The sequence below is a fragment of the Echeneis naucrates genome, chromosome 12 (genome assembly GCF_900963305.1).
Source record: "Echeneis naucrates chromosome 12, fEcheNa1.1, whole genome shotgun sequence".
NCBI lineage: Eukaryota > Metazoa > Chordata > Actinopteri > Carangiformes > Echeneidae > Echeneis > Echeneis naucrates.
In genome coordinates, this window is record NC_042522.1 from 13046152 (window position 1) to 13068521 (window position 22370).

The 22370-nt window shown below is 39.2% G+C and overlaps 1 protein-coding gene across 4 annotated transcripts in view; it reads left to right on the top strand.

Annotated features, from left to right (window-relative positions):
• The window catches only part of rgs3a (regulator of G protein signaling 3a), a 72709-nt gene that overhangs the window by 24213 nt on the left and 26126 nt on the right, over positions 1 to 22370 (top strand). For 2 of the 4 annotated variants that reach the window (XM_029516613.1, XM_029516614.1), the window contains exon 6: positions 16496 to 17479. In XM_029516613.1, the coding sequence (XP_029372473.1) occupies positions 16496 to 17479 (984 nt within the window). Of the gene's footprint in view, positions 1 to 6441; positions 6579 to 16495; positions 17480 to 19387; positions 19405 to 22370 lie in introns of those variants that run through there. The other 2 variants (XM_029516615.1, XM_029516618.1) reach the window with 2 other exon arrangements.

Here is a 22370-nt window from a genome sequence, read left to right on the forward strand (position 1 = left end):
CTGCTGTGTTGATGTCAGCAGTTGGAAAAATTTGGACGTGAGCTCTTGGATATTCTCTAATCCTCCAGTCCTTCTGATTGTGGAGCATTACGCAAATTTGCCCGTTTCTTTGAAGCATTGAAAGGATTTGGGGGAAATCTTTATTTTTGCATCACCGATAGCTAGAAACTGAAAGTCAGAGACATCAAGCTGAAATGCTAGTGGTAGAATAGTTAGATGCAAATGAATTATTAGTTTAGTATGACTCACAGAAAAGTGGTTGCAGGATTCTTAATATGGAGGAAGCATACCGTCAATTTATATCATTTTAAGTTTTCTTTTTCTTTATGCACAAAAACAAACACCTAACGCTGTGCTCGGGTAACAAACAGCCATTAAAGCTGAGCTCCTTCCTTAAATAGTTTCTGGTTCATTCTTGTCTGGACAGCATAAGCCACTAAGCTGCTGAGAAAAATAAATATGTCCAGCAACTACACACACAGGCCCTCACATGGGATTTAAAGCAGGACTGTCCATTTTGAAAATGACAGTTGCACTTCATCACACGCAGCATTTGAGGAGTAATGCTCGCGCTCCTTTTCTGAGTCAGAAGAACGCTTATTATCTGTGATAAAAGTGGAATACATTTTCTACATGAGGGCATTGGCTTGCATGAACAGTAGAGAAAAAGATGGCTACTGAAGAACAGAGTGTGTCTGTTCACTTGTTCTCACTGTCTCATTTCACATTTATGAGAATCTGTTTTAGCTGCTGAACTGGTTATAATGCAGCATTTATGCTGGAGGAAGCAGTGACGCAGTGTGACAAGGAACTTCTTTCATTCCACTTTCAGTCTTACTCTTTGTTTCGCCTTGTCAAACTATTTATTTATGATGAAATTAAAGAATTCGGCGGGCTCCCTTCCTTCTACCATCATTCAGACAGGTCTGCAATTCACTGATGCATGAAGTTGAATGAACAACGTGGAAACACAAAAATGCTGTCATTTGTGATTTCGTATTTAAATGTGTGCCTTGCTAAAAGGCACTGTTAAAATATGAAGACTAAAACATTGGCAAAGTTGTTTTTAACATAATTTTAAAAAATTATTTTGAATTTATTTCCTTACTAGCAGCCTTCCCTGCGTCAATTGAAGCACGTTTGAGTTTGTTCGTGCCACATTTTGGTCAGTGGAATAGTTGCAAACCTCTGGCAATGACTGCGTACTGGATTCCCTGCGTATACGTGTGTATGTTAAACCTTTTTTTATGGGCCTCTTTTTACCAAAAAGTATGAAGTCACCAAAACAAGAGGTTTGACTGAGGACAATGTAAAGTGAACTTGTATTGTACCAACGTGAATGTTGATTATTTTGTGGGCCTCACACAACAATGTCTTATCTGTGATTGAGCAAGACACTTTGTCCTTTTAGTGAGCAGAGGGGATTGTCAGGAAAGCACGATGACAGCAGAAGAAGAATATCTGAGGTGATAGTCTGGTTGAGACACTGACAGGTGCGGTAACAGGTACTCTAACTTAGAGTTGGGAAAGGACAGACGGCTTCAGTGGGCTTCAACAGGAGACACCTGAGTGACACAGGAGGCTAAAGAGGAAGGTAACGATGAGCAGATATAAGAAGTCCTGTGATGGTAAGCGTGAGCTGAAAGATAGGCTGCTTCACACTTAGTGCCTGATTATACATTATAACATTAAGAATATGTCAGATACAGGGAAGTAAGTGAAAGACTTCTTGTGTCATTCATGTCTGATCATCACACAGCAAATGAGATTATAAATGTTCAGCACAAAATGGACATCTGCTCCAGCGTATGTTCAGGTGATGGGTCCTCACTCATTTTTCCTCAGACACATACTTTCCCCTTCATTTTCTCTAATTAGACATGGATGAATTCCATGTCTTGTCTTTGCCACCTCTTTTTGTCTCACACACGTGTGCACACACACACAGAGCCCACTTCACCCCTTGACACGCTATTTTTGGTATGCGTTATCTTTCAGAGTGTGACATTCAGATTTAGAAGTGCGGATGAAGCGGGCTGGATATCAGGAAGCCTGATATGAGGAGCTATACCTTTCATGTATAGTCATACCACAGAGGAGTTGTGATGAAATAGCATTTTATGTAACTAACAGAAAGCAGACTAGCCTGTTTATTCGAGATCATCCTTCAAGGAGCTTAAATGCAGACCAGCATTTACGCACAGTTTATCGTATATCACATCATATATTGTATATATCGACTATTCTGATCAGGAAAAAAGCAAGATCAACCCTTTTTTTTTTTTTTTTTTGGTTCGGCTTTTTTTCAAAGGCTTCATCTTGTCTCCAGTCTTTTGCCCCAGTTCTCTCTTCCGCCACCTTCTCCCTGTCTCTTTGTCTGTTACACACTCACGCTCAAACACAGCACAGCAAAGTTATTCATTGTGGTCTGCAGAGCAGGATTAATTCCCTTGTCTCTCTTTTAAACTTTAATGATTTCCCTTTGGATGGAGTAGTGTTTGGCTTTATTTTAGCTCATCTTTAACTATTCATAACTGTGTTATATAATAGCAATTATGCATCAGCACAGGACCTAGTATAGATAAGAGCCTTGCAGACTCAGTCCTAAGATGGTTCATCAGAGCATGAAACGCATTCACTCTCACTTTTAACTGTGCAGTGAAGCTGGGATAATACTTTCATTTGCTAAAAACAGACAAAACAACATTTTTGTTTACTTTGACTGTTTGATAGCAGTCGTGAGACCAACAACTTTGGAAACGTTTCGCTACCAATTAACAGGAGGTAACAGGAGGATGCAGCAAAAAGAGCAAAGTGCTAAATGCAGATGAACCTGGAGGGTACCAAAAGTGTTTACCTTAAGTTGATATTCTACTTTTAAAATGTCAATCATTACTTTCTGGATTATATGGACATATTTTCCCCAGAATACCTTTAGCCAGAAGCAGTGGCCTGCGCAGTGTCGCTGACGTTTAAAATAGCTACTTGAAAAGCCCGTTATATATTAGCACATGATATGATTAGATCTGGTCTGATGAATAGCTTACATGGCTCCCTTCAGGTGTGATGCAGTCACAGGATTGTTTGTGTCTGTGCGTGTGTGTGTGTGTGTGTTTGTGGGTCTTATTAGGTGTGAAAGACATGGCCCTTAACATCCTGCTCTTTGATAGGTTTTGATTCAGTGCTTTGATTTGCAACCGAGCAACTTCTAAAAATAGCATTTAGAGGAAGCGAGGGAGAGAGGGGCAGAGAGAGAGAATTAAGGACACTGACTGCTTTGGTCTCCTGAGAGTTGGTTGCATTTTATCTTTTCATCACCATCACCCCCTCTACATTTTTTTAATACATCACATTTACACAGTTCTACCTCTAAGCCTCACACCTTTGTCTCGCCCCGATTCCATTTGTCTTTTTTTTCATTTCCCCTCCTTCATCAAATACCGATTTAGCCCCCTCTCTCTCTGTCTCTCTGTCTCTCTCTCCCCTCTCACTGTATTTTGCACACACGTTGGCACGCACAGTATACCGAGCTTGGGAGAAAGCTGGGACTGCAGCAACAACACAAGGAGGATAACAGAAGCGTTGACACATCCAGACAAACGGGCAGGGGACAAAACAACAACAACAACAACAAAAAAACAACCAAAAAAAACAAAAATCATTTATTGGATTAGCAGCTTGCACCTATTGGCGTTGCATGTGTGCTCTGTCAGTGTGTGTATGTGTGGATGAACTATGCCATTCTTTGCTGTGCCCTGGGACACACATCAAAAATAGCGCACTTTGTATACTCGTATAACCAAGCAATCACACTTCGCATCCAGATGCCTGTGTCTAAGGTAATGCATGTTATCCTTCTCTACTATTGTGATGAAGGTCAAGCTGAGAGCTCTTTCTCTAGACTTTGTTGTGGATGAGCTATAAGGACTGTTGTTTGCTTGATTGGATTTGATCTGAATATGTAAGTGTATTTGGATTTGCCTGTGTTCACTTTGTGTGTTTAAGTTGTACTATTTGCATGCCGCACAGCCATCCTGTAAATACTGCTGTAGGTGAGAGAAGTCACAACGATACTCACGTTTATGTAAGCAGGGATACCATGACTGTTTCTGTGAGATTGGTTTTGTACATTGTTTCCCCTCTCTATTAATCAGATAGTAAGGATTAGTTTATTTTATTTTCACCTAATATTCAGTATTTTCTGTTTACTGCCATATGTGTGGAATGATTTCAAGTGATTTTTTTTTTTTTAATTGTCATTTCCCTGGAGAATGTAAAAGCAGATGTTGAGTCAGAAGTATCAGAAAAATCTGAGCTCTGTTGTGATTTATTCTTAGGTCAGATCATACTGTCTTTTCGTGCTTGTTTTGCCTTTTTTTTATGCCTAATATGCGTTCACTGTTAAAAACTGCAGTTCTTAATCTTGAGTCAATGAAGATCTATGCAAAAAAGGCCAAAGACCTTAAAACAAGTTAACATTTCTATGCTGCTTGTCGCCTCCTGCCAAAGTCAACAGTCAACAGCAGTCCACCCATACAAGCTCATTTTGTTTATACTTGGGCTCTTGTAACTGTTAGACGTTGTGAAATGAAAAGCTTTTTAGGGAAGAGAAGCACTAAATTAAAACTACATGTTTTGAGTTCAGCAGTAGTGCAATTCAGGTCTTGCAAATGCAGTGCGGCTTGTTTGTTACCATTTTCTGTCTGTTCACTGTATTAATGTTGCGTTATTGTATGAAAATGACCTTTCTCCACTAGAAATTTTTTTTTTTTTTTTTTTGGTCACAGATCTTCTTTTCTGAAATAATCCAAAAGCCAATAGAAAAACCTTCTGGGGTTTAGTGGAGGAAATCAGCATGATGCTAATCTCCGTGTTAACCTCCCCAAATGCCAGTATTAGTAGCCATCTATTACTGTGACTCCAACTGCCGTTATTGATTTTACGCTTCTTTGTGACTGGTATTAAGATGTTTTCTGCTGTGTATAAAACCAGACTTTTACCTCTTGAGGGATGAATAGCTTTTGACCCAAAGAACTGTGTACAGAGACAGCGGGTGTATGTCCTGTTCCTTTCAATTTTATTTGCCACACAGAGGAGATACAAAAAAAACCTCTTGAGATAACAGACTGATAGAAAGGTGAGTTTGTGTGAGAGTGAGAGAGTAACGAAGAGAATAAATTAGTGAGTGAGACAGGTCAGACTCTCATCTGGTTTAATTATCCACTCAGGTACAGCAGGTACTCGTGCTGAACTTACAAAACAAACAGATTTATGGTTTTTATCAAACATTTCTTTGCTAATTATTTATGAAGCTTATATATAAGTACCTACCTTTCTTGTTGTTATTATTAACAATTGTGCACTCAACTGGCTCTGTGAAAGATATCAAAAACCTTTAAGCGTTCAGTCTTGACATTGAATGCCATTTAACATTGGTCTTGTTTATTTGCTCATCTATCTGATGTTTTCTGTTTGTTTAACTCAACAATTGACTAACCTCTAAAATTTTTTACGAGCTGCATCAAAAAACATTCACAGCCCAAAGTACTGAAGGCAACAAGCATCATTGCAGAGGAGATTAAGCCTTGTTGAGGAATTGTTTGAACAGAAATGGTACATTGATGTCATCCAAGTCAAGGACATTCTGGCAGCAGCATGACATGCAGTTCAGCAACATGAAATGCATTAAGGTTAAAAAATGAGTAAGATTGTTGAGGTCCTTGTGGGTAAAGTGCCGTATGAAAGATTTCTGTCGCCTCTGTAACACTACATAAATGCACATTTTTGGCATAAGCGGAACCGTCTTATAGGTTTTGCTTTAGCAATAGTTTATTAATGATTTAAATATAAGTTCCAGATTTTTGAAATGCTAATGATGTTAGCTCATAAGCCATTGTTTAGAGATGATGTCTAGGACTGAAAGGAATCATTTACATCATGGGACACTTCCTGTCTCATATATTGTTAGCATATTACTATATGCATTGTGTGTGAGTCAGATGCTGGTGTGTTTCAACTTCATGTTTTATGTGTGTATACAAAGGATATGTGTCCACTGTGTGCTTTGTGCATCCTGTGGGATCCGTCTGCAGAGCCTTAATGTCTTCACAAAGAAATGAATGGCGGGGGTGTTGTGAAGGCACAAATGTAAACATTTGTCAGACGATATTTGCAGACACACTTCTGCAGTCACGGAGGATATTATGGACCTGTTAGGATGTTTGGTGGACATGCACACCACATGTGTACATGCATTTTCCTCGCTCCGAGCTCTCACTGCTCATTTGTCTCTTCTCATTATCTCTATCTCCTCCCTCTCCCTCTTTCCCCTCTCACTTGTTTGTGCAGCTTGGGAGTCTACCTTCTTAGCCTCTTGGGCATTAGCTCTCTTCCTCTCTCTTTCTCTCATTCTCTCATTCACTGGGCCTAGCCCACACTGACAGAATCGCAGCAGTCTGGCTAGCAAGGCATAAAGACTTACACCCCAGTTTGACAAAGGAAATAGGCCACTTTGATGGAGATGTGTGGACTCTCTCTCTTTTAGTGGGATGAAACCTGGAACTGCTTCCTTTTGCCAGGTAGGTGTTTTTTTACACCACAAGTTCGTTTCTCATCTGTAGAGCGCTTAATTTTGTGTCGGTAATGAACACAGAGATTTCCTGTATAGATTTTATGTTGCACTTCTTTGGTTTTGCAGCAGGTTTCCCGCCTTTGAGAGAGTATCCATGCAGTTAGTTTGAGATGTTGATATTGTTGTTGCTGGGAGGCAGGGAGTGGTGTGGTCATATGGAGGGAAATGGAAATGAAACAGAGAGATGAGAAGAATGATAGGAAAAGGCAATAAAAGCTCATTTATCACCGGTCATCTCTATGACAGGAACAAGGAGTTGGGTGTTGGTATCATGCTCTACGCTGCTTCACTTAACTTCACTTTTTCTACCCTTTTCTTTTAATTCCCCTTTGCTTCAATCGTCTGATGGTATTTAAAGCTTTCTTTGAAATAATTGAATTCAATAAGCAGGAACTGAACAATGAGTTGTCTACATGTCCTGGTTGGTTCTCTTACTGTATTTCAGCCCTTCCTGCTGTATTCAGGTGCCAGTGACGCAATACAGCCCTATATGACTTGAGTCACAGGCTAAGGATCAGAGAGAGACTTGGAGAGGAAGGAATTACAAAGACATACTCTAAATCATGTTAGTGCCAGCTGAAAGACAAGAAGAAAGAGTAAACAGAGCAGAAGGGAAAAAACAGGAAGCTCACTGGGGAAAATTGCTTTTCTCTTTTCCTCATTAAGGGAATTGTGGGGTTATTCTCTTCTTACAAGGATAAATAGAGAGAGAATTTGATACCCAGCTGGGAGATGGCCGATAACATATGAGTAAATGGCAGCTTGGGCTTGAATGGATTTTACAGTACAGTGTTGTAAAGAGATTAAGTTTTAGAAGTTTTTTAAAAGAGAAAAGATTAGATTAGGTACAAACAGTGCTTTGTCTCCACTCCTATCCTCTCTACTCCCCATTCTTTTGCTTGCTTGTGAGCAATAAAAGACACCGCCAATGGCCCATCCCTCTGCCATGCAAATGCAAACAAATACACGCAAAGCTGAATGTAATTTGTGAGCCGTCTTACACATTAAGACACATTTAGAAGTTGGGACCAATGAGATGTTTGATTTTATTTTTTCTAATAACCTAGGGAAAAGGATATCACAGACATCACCACCCCTTGTTTGTCACACACAAACAGACAGACACACACACACACACACACACACACACACACACACACACACAGACACACACACACACACAAACATCTCTGCCCGCTCCTTCTCAGTGGTCACATTGTCTTCAGCTGCCTAGCGTCACGGGGCAAGTTACGTCAATGACATTTTCTCTCTGAACCCTCAGCTTCTATCAATAATGCCTTTGCATCTTTGGATGTGACTTTCTTACCCTCCACACCCCCTCACCCAACCTCATCTCACCCCCAAATCCCATTTCTCTCCGCTCTGGCTGTCACTGTCATGGGTTTTGTCTGGTTTTTGCGAGCCAGTGAATTTTGAAACCTTCAAAGGTTGTGCGGAAGTGAAAATATGCCATGTCATTTTATTATCGGGATGTGGGAAAATAAAATCTGATTGCAAACATTCACGATGGCTACTTCATGAGCTCCGCGTTTAAACTAAAATATTAATGAGAACTGACTTGATGCTGATAAATTGCAGCTGACATCACTAAGGTTTAACTCACTGCAAAGTATTCCTGTGAGATACCGTTGTTGTACGTCAATTAGTGCTGCTGACACAGAATAGTCATGCAACACCGGCAACCGGGATGAACAGTGGAACTGCTACACAAGTCTCAGTGGATGCACATAATCCAAGTACCTCTTTCTGTCTTTACTCCGCATGAGTAAAAAACTAAAAGGTAGACCTACATGAAAAACTGAAATTGTAAATTGAGTCTTTTAATGCGTTCCTATCCCTGATTAAACTCTCAGATGCTGCACTTTCATGTTCTCTGTGTTCAACTTGCCTTTTTTTCTTCCTGATTTTCATTGATTTTCAGACCTCTTTACATTTCTTCCCTTACTCCTTCCTTCCTTTGATGATCTCATTGGAGATTTTTTTTTTTTTTAACAGATAAAAGACTATCACTATCCCATCGCTCTTCTCTAATTTAAATCGAGGGGAAAAGAGGTCAGGGCATTGCGGTGCATATAATGAGGCCATTCTGAGATTGATCATCTATGTGGCCTGGCCCCTTGACAAGATATCGTAATTTCATGAAGGAATAATGGCTCTTAAGTGTTCAGACCACAGATTGTTTCGGGCAGTGTATGTCAAAATACCCCTAATATTTATTTGGTTGGCTCAGACATGCGTGCGGAAGTAAACACACACACACACACACACACACACATAAAGATTGTTTGCCAGTCAATCATGCGGACATCAGTAAACAAACAAAAGGATGATTATTAGATGCTGCATGACAATCTTATCAACATATATACACCAAATTGTGCGCATTGTGTCTGAGTCAGTATATGAAGTTTATACAACAGACGCTGACACAGGTTGAAGAGAATTATTTTGCTAGAGGCAAATAAACAACTTAGGCTATGTGTGCATGAACAAAGTTAGAGGACAATGTGGTTCAAAACTATTTTAGCGAATGAGTTTGCAAGTACTGTTTGGGGAGATAACCAGCATCACATCCCCAAAGACATGTATAGACTCTAAATGACTACTTTATATTGAAATATGGTTTTAAATTCAATAAAACGCTTTACTCCCTGATTTTGGTTTAAAAAGTTTTTATTTTGCCAACTCTATTAGGACACATGAAAGACCTCGGTTTCTCTTGTTTTGAAATAGATTTAAACTTTTTTTAATGGCATATATCTGCTCTTCTTATTCTTTATCTGTCATCTCTGACCTTGTTATCTTATGACTTTGGTTTGTCTGTGTGAGGTGTTAATAACACAAGTCCATTTATTTGTTCTTGTATCTATTTTAACGTATTCATTTTCAATTATTTCACTCCAGCAATTAGGGTTCGTTGGTAGATTTCCAGGCCTCGGGTCTTTACTGTGCAGAGTTTGCATGTTCCCATTGTGCTTGCGCGGGTTTCCTCTAGATACCCCAATGTCCTCCCATCGTCCAAGGACATGCATGTTTAGGTTAATTAGTGATTCTAAATGCCTGTAGGCCTGAATGTGAGTGCGAATGATTGTATGTCCCTAAATGTCAGCTCTGTGATAGACTGGTGACTTGCCCAGGATGTGCCCCGCCCTTGCCCAATGTCAGCTGGGATTGGCTCCAGCACCCCCTGCGACCCTGATGCATGAGCAGTTTGGATAATGAGATGAGATGTACTTGTACAACAATTCAAAGGCAAATGTTCTTTCACTCAGCCGAATATACCTTCGAGTTATAATTGCTTATCAGGATATTTTTTCAATAGAAAACATGCTACTTTCACATTTATGCAGATCAGAGTTTGCCTGATGTCGTTTGGAGGTTCTCTTCCTAATTCTTTATTCATCAAAATTATGTCACATAGGAGGTTAGAAGTTTGAAGAAGGAAAACCCGTGACAAAATTAAAACCCCATGAGCTAATTAAGCACAATTGAAAGTGCTTTTTCAATGGGACGCTGTTGAAGGGTGGTGTCATCACCACTAACATGTAAGGATCACTGTTTTTTTTTTTTTTTTTTCTGTCAATTTGTCATCAAGTATGTGCTAACTGTAAGAACATAAAATACCTAAAATGGTTTCACAGGAATGAACCTTCCCATTTAAATTAACTTCCCTCTCACTCTTACAGACTCATTTTCCATTTTCTCTTGGTCCATGTCAGCAAAAAGCCTGAGTTAGTGAGTAAGGGAAAGTGAATAGGCTTAATAGGTACATGACTTGGACATCCTGCCAGCCAGCTTACGCTCATTCAGGTCCATCACTGAGTTAGTCGGGGGCAGAGTGGAAATGAGTGGCAAAGAGGGAGGTAAGACGAGCTTTTTCCTTTCCTTAGTGGTGTACAATATTTAACTGCATTGCTAATCGACTTCAGCTTGATTTATAGAGGGTGGAAGTGGATTTGGCAAGTATAAAGTCAGATACATTAAACCATTAATATTTGACTAACTACAGTGAAGCAGGGAAAGACTTTAATAATCTTTAATGTAATGTCTTACTTATAAACACCTAGGACACAGGAAATTAAAGAGAGAAAGAAGAAAGAAAGAAGGTAGCAGAGAGCTCAAGAAGAAAGATGGCACCTTGAAATTGAGAGTTGGCGTTTGGGGAAACTATGATGCCAGAGTTCACAGGTGCATCTTTAGTTTTTGAAGAGAATACACAGCACAGCTGCTCCCCCCCGGATGGGTCTCTCGTTGCCGTGGTAACTGTGGGACAGAGTTTATGATTGTCTCTGGGTGAATGTCCACTGCTGCTTTTCTGTGCGTCTATCTGATGACCTTAACCTTTTTTGATTTAGATTTTGACCTTCAGAGTAGGATTATTTTTGTCAGAAAGACACTGGAGGTATTCACTGCATGTGGTTTCTTCAGCACGTCACTGAAAGATGGAACCACTTTTTCCAAATGGCTGTTGTTACACAGAGTGGACCCACTTTTTGTCAAACGCACCTGCTGCTGTTGAGCATGTGCAGCGTATTTACAATCCCTCTATATTGTTACGTCAGTGGTGGGAAACATATTCAGAAAATTTAAAGTTTAACCTAGGAACGGAGGATTTTCTGTTTCATCTGAAATTGTTACATATCAGTTGTGAGATAAATCTGTATGCAGTGTTATTAATTTCTGAGAGCAGTTTTTTAACTGCATTTTCCACATTAACAAGTCAGAGAAGGCAGGAAATAAAGTCAAGAATAGCTGCCCCACATGCCCCAATTTGGCTTCAAACATTTCCCTATTTTGGGACTCCCAAGGCTGATAAGGAGACAGATGCATATGCTTTTTCCCCGGCCATTAGGCCTTTTTTTTTTTTTTTTGAAGATTTCTCTTTGTTGGACTTTTTCGGGCCAGAATGTGCTTCCAAATGGGAGGAAGTGCAGCCAAAGTGAACCTCAGCTAGGAAATGTGATAAACCTCACAATTTGTTTATGTACTAAATTTTGTTTGTTTGTTAGTTCGTTTTAAACACGTTTTAAATGCTTGTTTCTCTTCCCATATATAAATGAATTTAATATAACGACTCGAATCAAATCAAGAGCTCAATCATAACGTTACATCACGGCACTTTACATGTAGAGCAGGTCAACACCAAACTCTTCAAAGAATTATTTAAAGAGACCCAATAAATCCTTCCATGAATGGGCATGTTGAGACAGTGGCAAGAAAAACTTCCTTTAAGAGGCAGAAACTTAAGAAAGAACCAGTCTCATCTTCCTTGGCTGGTTATATGTGTATATGCTGTAATATATGCTATTTCTGCCAACCAATATCAGAAAGTTTTGTGATACTTTTAGCATTTTCATCTATGTGTCAATACATATTTATTTTGGAAGAGTACTATGAAATGGGACGCGGCCCTCAAACACTTAGGTATGTAGGTAAGGCAGCCTACTAGCCTTCAACACAAATAAAAGTCTAACATGATCAAACATACCTTTAGTTCAAAGAGGCTGGCCAGGAAGGTATTATGTCACTCCTCACTGAGCTGAATCCAATCTATGGATGATTGACCTTTGTCCACTAAAACTGACCAAAACATTTCCATTTTTCTAAACTAGAATTCATATCCACGCAGTTCAGAAAAGATCATCACTAGATAGTTAGGTCAATATGAAGATTGTATTGGTCTTAATTATCAATCAACATGAAAAACCACCCATTCCCTCTCTCGCGCTCCTCCAACTTCATTTCTTTCTCTCTTTCTCGGCCATTGCTCATCACTAACTCCCCTCCTTCCATCCTTTTGCCTTTCTCCACTTTGAAACATCAATTCTGTCTCTCAGCCTGCGTCCTACTCTCTCTGCCTTTTAGAGCTGGTTGTGTTGCTTAATTGAGGCAGTGCCAGAGATTGTATTCTCTTGAATCATTTATGACTCTTGAGTACTTGAGAACATTTATGCTCACATAAAAGCAAGAACACAAAAAAGGGCAACGAACACTGCATTAGCTTGTGTATTTTCATTAATCTTTGGAAACAGGCTTGTTGAACAGAAAATGTGGGAGAAATGGAAAGTATTGTAGCTGGAAAAAGCCTCGAAGCTGAATACATTTATTTATATGTTTGCTCCTTTCATTTTGCCTGATAAGATGTGAGGAGAAGCTCAAAAATAGTCAGGGTTAATGTGAAGTTGTTTTATTTATTTATTTTTTTTTTTATGTGTGATTGCATGTTTGTGTCCACTGTAGAGAGTGTAAGAGGGAACAAATGTATCTGACAGGACAGGTGGCTCCTTTGTGTCTCAGGCCATATCTTCAGCAGTCAGGGATTTATATTCTGTATGTCAGACAGAAAAAGACAAGCACAGGTCAGTGAGGTAAACGAGGGAACGAGCAACTGCCTGTGTAAATGTTAGGTCTAAATGCGTGATGAATAGGTAGAAGAATTAACGTTCATCTCTCGATTCTCAATGTTCTTACTACAACAAGCCTCATAAAACAACCAGAAGCCATCATTTTTCCTACAATGACTCACTATTTGGACTTTGAAAGCCATGTAGAAATAGAATATATGAAAAGCGGACAGAAAAGCATGAAGACATAGACTCTCTACTTTCTTTCACGTGTCCTTTTATGAAAATGCATTCTAAAAATAAATCTCATATACCATGTGAATCAGCTTTGGGTGTAACACCACTGCCAAACATTTGGAGAGTTTCACAGGGAGGTTAAAAGGGAGTTAGAAGGGAAAATGAAAGGTCTAGATCACCTTGGGGCAGTAGTGAAAATCCATTGGTGTTAAGATAAGTTAAGTCTATATTTATAGCCCTGAATCACTACTCTTATCTGTGTGGGCTTCACAGTGACCACCCTGGGAAATAGTAAATGAAACTGACTCTACACAGACAAACAAGCAGGAAAAAGGTCTGTCGAGCCTTCAGCTTGTGATACCAAGGGAAAGCTTTGAATAAAGTGACAAGGGGTCTGTGATTACGTTTGAGCAGCTTTGGGCTTAGAAATTGCCAGAATTATGTGTTTCTTGAATGTTTGAATTTGTTTCCACCTATCCCTTTTCTGCTTATTCGAGTGCCTGGATACCAGTGTTGTTTGACATATTTGGTGGATTTATAGTGGACAGCCATGGCATGAGACTGTCTTACTCACTGCTTAATACTCCCCACACCACCACCCCTCCCAGCTGTGCTGGAGGTCAGAGCCCCAGACAGGACAAACCGAACTGATGTAATGCTTTATTGCAAGATTGTCAAACTGAGCTCTTTAGCTGGTATATTAATTTGGTCTGTCATTGAGCCAGGCTGGAGTCAAAGCCAGCACCTCTGATCCCAAATCGGAGGGCTTTGTTTTATATCAACATTATTAGAGAACAGGGAAAATGAATTATGATCAAAGAGAGTCGGAGGTGTGTTTATCTGACTCTTGCTGGTCGGTATAAACAGCTGTGCTGTCTGACAACAATATGTGTTTGAGAAGCCAAATGTCATATCATACTCAGGAATAATCTTTCTGTTTGAAGCATTGTGTTTTTGTGTTTTAATAATTTTGCTACCCTCTTTTAATAATAATACATAATAATAGTGCACGACATTGAACAATATTGGCTCCCTAATGGAATATTAATTAGAAAAAGCTTATCATGGTACTTACTATTCAAACATTAAATGGATCAATATAAATCCAGGCTAAACAGAAGAGGCACAGCCTGAATCAGAAGTGTGCTGTAAGACCATTCTGGGAGTCTGCTGCAAGACATGAGGCAAATGTTTGCAAGACATTATCTGTACTTGATGGGTCAACATTGTAAGGTTGCATAGTGGTAGGCCCTTTAAATGTCACATTTGCAGTTAATTCTGAGTGATAGTTTGCGCACACAAAGAAAAGATTTTCGACTCAAAACAAAGTTCTCCACAGCCCACGTTCCAAAAATGTAAGGTCAAATTCTTTTTTCAGACCTGCCCATCCTCCACCCAGACACGCTGTGTTCATTGTATATTACATTGTGCCAATATAAATTTGAGCCAAATCATAGTTTGCACTACTCTGGATGCAAATACAACCACACATCACTTCTGCTTGCACTCACATAGTTTAAAAAAAAACAACAAAACAAAACAATCAGTGTTGGCTGATTTGTCATATTTGACACACACCATTAGTGTTACTTTAAAAATATTTTTTAGATTGAAGATAATTTTTAGACAGGCCAAAAGTTTTGAGGACTACCAGAGCCAGAGTTTGTAGGGAAACTAATTTCAGTTACAAACAGCTTGTGAAATATCGTGAGGGCTGAGAGGAGGCAGCACTATCTCCATTTAGAGTGGAGCGTCTTGTGACTGCAGCTTGTCATCCTGGCTTAACTTCACCAGCACAATGAAGCCCTGCATTAGACTTAAACACAAATTCACTGAAGAGTACATTGTGTGACACATATCTGTAGCACTACAGTTTCTTTTCATAGTCTATATATAAATGTCCATGTGCAGAAAAACAATAATAATACAATTACTGCTTACTATTTAATGATGCCCACAGGGTGATGAATTGTGAGCGGGAGGAGAAGGAAGCAAATCAAATCTTTTACCTTGTTCATCTAATTCTTTTGCACTATAGTGCTGAGTCATCTTGGGGATGTTTTTCAGTCCACACTGACTCGTCTCATTGAAGCTAGTTGAGATTCCAGCTTTACCATGTCGACATGGCTGTTGTCTTTGTAAGCAACGCGGTTAGAGCTGCTTCTTCTGCTTGTCGTTACCACTCACAGAAATGAAGTGTTTTCTTCTTTGCCTTTCAAAACAAGGTTGTTATCATCTGACTTTGTGGTCTTCATGAGGGAGTTTTATTTAATTAGTCATCAATAATTCAGGGTATCAAAAAAATCTTTCACACACAGTAGTAGTTCTGAGTTGTTGTTTTTTTTACGTGTTTCTTTTTTATGTTTGTTTTTTGTACTTTTTTCTCAGGGCTTTGGCTCACAGGCAACTTCCTTCAATGAAATTGTAACTCGTGTTGATAGCTAATATTTTCAAACCACATCAACCAACCAACAACTTTAGATTTTATTGAAATGTCTGAACCATTGCATCATATTTGTTTGAATACATGTCTTTACATTTCGAACTGTTCTCCTGCAAGCCGTGCTCACTGGAGCACAGAGCAACACTGAGAGGAGCTGCAGCGTGTTGAGGAGCAAATGTTAACAAGTTTCTCAGACACTTTGGAAGTTTATGACATGGACAGATCATCAGGCTTGTGGCGCAACAACAATGTGACTGAAGACACATTGAACCTTAAGTTTCTATTTCAAGCGATAAAAAAGAATTAGTTTCTTATAATCATAACTGTTGTGTAATTACTTTACCTTTTAGCAGCACCAATTGGGAAAAAAAAACACAAACGCAGTATCTCATATAATATGAACTAATGTTGGTCCCAGGTGGTTCAGTGAAGAAATTAAAATTGAAAATGGTAAAAATAACACTGAGTGTGCAGCCCACTCATATCTAGACGAAAGACAAGAGTGCCATTTTTTTTTTTTTATTTTCACTGAAGAGTTAGAAAAAGTTAATAGCATGTTGTATACAAAAATGTTGTTGACATTCCTGATGGTGAAATCAAACTGCAGGCCTTCCTGTATGAGCTTAAAGGCCAGGACAAGTATTATTATAGAGCTATTATTAAAACCCAAATTCACTGAGTGGAATGAAATAGTTATCTTTATGGAGAGCAACAAATTGAATTGAAAACTTATTTTACTTAATGTGCATACTTAGGCATGAATTCCTCAAACATGCGTGACTTTTCCTCTGCTTTTTCTTTTTCTGTTACCTTCTGCAGATGTCGGAGCCTAAGGTGGAAGCCTCTTCATTTGAGCTGGGTGGAGTAGGTGGGGATCGGGGAGGGGTGTGCCTCCACCTGCCTCCCCGGGGCTCAGAAGGTGAGGAAAGCAGTCTATATCCTTCGAGCCCGTCTGAGCCACCAACCCTGGGCAGCCCTCACCCCTCAGAGCCACTCACTCCTTTGGATGAGGTGTACATGCCCCTTGGTGGTATGATGGGATCTGCAGAGCGGCATAAAGTGCCTCCCACACCACCTCCCTCCACAGAAGGTGATGACTGCAAGAGTATGGAGGGAAATGAGCTAGAAATCTGGAGAGGGGTGAAGGATGTGGAGAACAGGAAGGACAAACTGGAGGAGGAAGATGGAGCCAAAAGAAAGAGTACTGTAAGTGAAGAGAGAGAAGAAGTAGGAGAGGAAGAGGGAGAGCTGAATGAAGAAGCGGTCAACCTTAACCTGGTTGTGTCAAACACAGATGAGGACAATGCCTCAGAGCCTGCGGACACTAATGCCCCTCCATCCTCGTCCTCGTCTTCATTTGTCATCCCTGAGCTGCGCCTCGATCGATCTTTTAGTGCTGACGCCCTCTCCTCGCCCAACACTGATGACGAAGACTACGATGAAGAGGAAGATGAAGAGTCTGAGGAGGAGGAGGATGATGAAGATGACAGTGACAGTGCCTACCTGCAGCGCACTGACAGCAAGCGCCGCAGCATGGTGGAGGGCGCCACCTGTGAGAAACATGGAGGAGGGGGGCTCAGTGTGCAGAACTCCCTCCGCAGACGCACCCACAGTGAAGGAAGCCTCCTGCAGGACCCCCGCACGCCTTGCTTCACCTCTGACAACGCCATTAACTGCCTAGAGGCGGGGGGAGCGCACCACAAGGGCGGCTGGACACTCCCATCACCCAAAACCCTCAAAAAAGAGCTGACCAAGAATGGAGGCTCCATGCATCAGCTGTGTATGCTCTTCTCTGGGAGGAAGGTAAGAAACATCACAATTTCTGTTCTTGGTCTGAGGGTTCATTTAAAAAAAAAAAAAAGGAATAGAGGGGAAGAATTTCATCAATAATAGCTCTCAGAGTATTTCAGCTTTTCTGTCTGATTTCACAGAGTTAAATGTATGATGCAGGTCAATGCCTCTAGTTTTTCTCCCCTGACTATTAAGCTATGAATGGTATAAGGAATAAGGTATAAGTATGAATGAACCAGCCACTGAAAGCAAAGTGTCGGTTCACTGGTTTCTGTAAAAATGCTGACATTGAGTGGTAAAATAGAGTAAATGCACAAAAGTCTGAAGCAAAGTTTTACGATACAAATCAAACATGAATGTTTTGGTTCAAGTGTTCAGTGTCAAACTAATATGAAAAGAAAGCCAGTAGATATTTCCAAAAATGAACGTAATCAAAATACTATATATACATTATACATTTCTCAACAACTGTCTTATTCATAAAATATACCATTTCATTCAAACCATTTTCCACATAAACCATTTTCATTAAAAAGTAATAACTCTAAAATCATTAATTAACGTCATGACAGAATTACCTTTCTGCCAACTGGAGTTGACAGTTGACAAAATGTTAATTGTGCGACAAACAGCCCCCAGCCTCATTAGCATTCATATATTCTTCTTGGTCAGACATAATCATCGAAATAGCTTACACTACACCGTACAATTATCTACGTAGAAAATGTGTGCATATTCAGAGTTCAGTTTGGCAGCATTACAAAACCAATTTTTTTTTTTTTTTTTTTTTTTTTTTACTGCCTCCTTCAAGTGTCCTCTCATAACACTAATCATCCTTTCATCATCATTAAATATGCCTACTTTTGCACCAACTGCTTTTTTGTTTTTTCAATTTTTGGACAGTTTAATGAGGCACGAGTACATCAACTTTAAAATCAATACATAATTCATATAAATAAACACTTAATGCTTTAGGTGCAAATTAACATCATAATATGTGGCACAAGTTAGCACCGTGTATAATATGTTTTCAAATGTATTATCAATATTTTAAAATATGTTTTTATTTCTGATATACGAATAACATAACTTTTTATGTTAAGATTTCATCATATTGTGATGTTTGATGTTATCACCTGAAAAATGTGGCACTTTTTCAGGAAATATCCTTCGCCGGTTGAAAGTAACCAGAGTTTTAGTAAAAACTGCAGTTAAATTAACAACATCAAAAGAAGGAATAAGTACTTTGCATCACAAATACTTGGAACAGACTTTTATTGAATTCCAATCAGATACTTTGTGCATTTGGCTGTCGTTGCAGGCGGTAGTAGTTGCTCTAGTTGGCCAACAGAGGGAAGCATGTGTTCAGCCACCTGAACAAAATGAGGTTCATATCTTTTCTCACATCATTTCAGCCTAGTCGGAGTCATAAAAATAATTGAAAACTCTGTTAGTTTTTTTTTTTCCCCTTGTTAAAAGTTAAGTAATGTGCTTTATTTATTTATTTATTTTTTTGTAATTATAACTCTTTAACTGACCAGACATGTCAGCATCTGTGCAATCATTTCTCCCAATACTATTTATAGTAACATGAACTTAGCACGTGTGTGTCTATTTCGTCAGTATCCATCTGGTATTGACTGTTCCTTAAAAAAAGGACAAAAGAAAAAAAGGTCTCAAGAACACAACGATCCCAGGACTTCAAACACATCCAACAGACTTAGACGAGGATAGAGGTCATTTTTCTGCTCACTTTATCACTGCAGAATCTTAGAGATAGATGCTCCTTTTTTTTTTTTCTTTTTTTTTTAAACCGTCTCTGGCTTCCCAGAGTCTGTCAGCACTCTTGGCAGCCTTAAATGGCAGTGTGTGTGAGCTGTGCAGAGAAGGAATGCAGTGGAGAGGGCTGGAGTCTATTGGTCTTGGCAAAATCACGGGTAATTTTGCTACCTATTGGCGTCATCGAAACCGTTCCTTTGAGGCTTGTTTTTCCATTATTTAAAATGATTTGTTGCCTTCCCTTCGATTCATAAATCTTGTGACATCTCCAGGTGCTGGACGTGAGTGTTTCTTTTTGTTTGTGTGTGTCGAACCTCTGACAAAGACTGAAGACTACACGGATTCCTGAGCCTGCATGAGCAAACTGATTTTATTTTATGACACCTTCCATGTTTTCAAAACTCATTTGATCCTCATTTTCAACATGGAAGTGAAGTGACAGGCTTAAAACACTGGACAGAAAAAGTGAAGTTACACTTAGTTGGAACATAAATCAATTCGTACTACATCGCACTTTGGATGTAGTAAGTCAGTCAGTCATAGCAGAAATATTATGTGGTATCAAAAATATAAAATCAGCCTTGGCTTCCATGCAAATATACTATATGCATATTACTTGTCACCTGTAAAGAAACAATACATCATGAGTTAACATTAACAATGTGACAAGATGGCATTGTTTAATATTTCCCTTTGGTTTATGTGTAATTGATTTGTTGGAAGCTTATTTTTCAAATCTCTTTTGTGACAGTTTCATTCCAGTTACTTGGGATTCAAGACACTTTACAGTGACTTAAACACTCATACTTATGTACATTTAAAACTTTGTACACATGGCTAGTATAAGTGACTCTGGTCCTGTTTCTCTCTGCTCTGCACCTTTTCCTCTCACTTGATCTCTTTTGTGGCCTATCATCGGTGCAACTAGAGCCGGAGACAGACAGAGAGCAGATGAAGGGAAATAATGTCACTTTCTTTGACTGAGGAATTTGTCTGGACAATTGCTTACGAGAGAGTTATTGAGGCTACTGATGGGCCAAAAACTGTGTTCAAACCTTGTAAAATTAATTTCTTCTTAAGATATTGCTTGTTCAAAAAGAAAGTTATGATTGATTAGCCATGTAGTTAACTAAATGCATTTTAAAGAAGATATAAATGTAAGGCACACCCTAGAGCAACAAAATATTAACAGATGCGTTTTATTTGTATCTTCACATCTGAGTCAAAATAACACAAAGTGTTTAAACCAGGAGCCTGGCCTGTCCATTATGAGATGAAGTTATATTTCTTATAAATTCGGGACATTTTCAAATATGTTCATTGTCTGTGTAAAACACTGTTGTAAATTTCCAAATCCATACTACCCCAAAATTGAGGCCAAAGAAAATGATAAGCTAGAAAAGCTACAGCCACCCTGATAAACAATCGTTTGCTCCCACTGAGGCCATTATAACATGATTGAATGCTTACCTAGTTAAAGGACTAGGTTAAGGAAACAAGAAATTAAATCCCACTAATGGGTTTCCACATACAATATTTTGCCAGGGTGGCCCTTCAGAGTGTTCATTTTCCATCTCAAGGTGAGCAGCATGCCATGAATGGTCATACAAAACCAGTGCTGCATGCTCTTTCCAAGTAGATCATTGAATTATTCTTTAATCTTCCTGCTTGCTTAAATCCTCTTTCTTTTTCCAGAGATCACAATATATCACTTTGTGTCAGTTTGTGAATGTATTGTGTTGATGCACATGTTGATGCACATGTTGCTGCAACAGACTCATGTGGATCTAGTGAGTTAAGCAGGCCAAACATTTTGTTTATGGGGTCTGCATGTTTGTTTGAAATCTGGATAAATATCTGCTGTCTTTCCAGATGTTGGGAAGAAACACTTTTAATGTGTTTACTGATAGTTATGGGATGGCTTACATTCCTGTGTTGTGTCAAGGATCCAGGATGAGGGATGGAAATGAATAGGTTAGCATGCATTAGACTGAAAAACAGGTGTTCTAACAGGTGGTGTTAAGTGTTCATGTACGCAAAACACATTCAGAAACATAAATAAGAGTTGGTATGTTGGAATGGACACTTACTGGATGAATCATAGTGGTTGTCAGACTGGTCCGGGGTTAGTGTGCTTCCAGCCAGCTGACCAATGCTGTAAAGTAACTGCAATCACAAGGATTTTGAAGGGAACGGAGACACAATGAAACAAATGCCTCGATCATTTATAATATTTATATCATCAGTCATCTCTCCTTTTTATGCCTTAGATATAAAATGACAAAACATTTTTTTTTTGTCAGAACATAAAATGAAATCGCTTGTTTAGTTTGATCAATATTTAAAAGTCAACACTTGAACAGGCAATTTCTTTTTGTTGTTGATACATTGCACACATAATAAGCCCATCTGAAACAAACCTTTGAGCTGTTGCACAAACATGCTGTAGTCATAAAAAGAATGAAAATTGAAATCAATTGTGTGGCTCCTGTCAGAAATGTAGAAACAACATGATAAAGAGATAGGGATGAACTCTACTGGGAAATCTAATGCTCATTCACAGAGCTTTATCTAACTGTCTCCTTGGGACTAAATCTGAAATTGCAAATAGATGCACAAACATGGAAGAACCTATGCCAACAGTACATTGTGTATATGAGTTTGTTCTAACTTGTATGTGTGCCTCAGTAAATGTGTCAGTTTTGGGGCTACATCTCAACTGGAAAGCTAACTGTGAAGGTTTAGCAAGTGCATTTTTTTTTTTACCTTATAAACATACATTTTAGATGAGTATGCATACAGTGACCGTAGAAGTCCGTGTTTGGAATATTGTACTTTCAGGATATTGTGCATCTTTATTTTCCAGGGTCTCTATTTACTGTCCACTGCACTGTGCAGGATAAACAGTTCTGGGAAGCTTAACATCCAATTTTCGGCCTACACTTGAAAATATTTGCAAACTTCGAATGCTGTTGAGCCATCCTCAAGTACCTTGACCACATGTCTACCCAGGCTCCCCACAACAGACCTATAAGTGTTGACTTCCCATCATCCCCCAGGGCCTAATGTGCTTGTTTCATGTGGTTTACCTAATCTTAGCTCCAAGGTTATAGTCTGAGAGAGG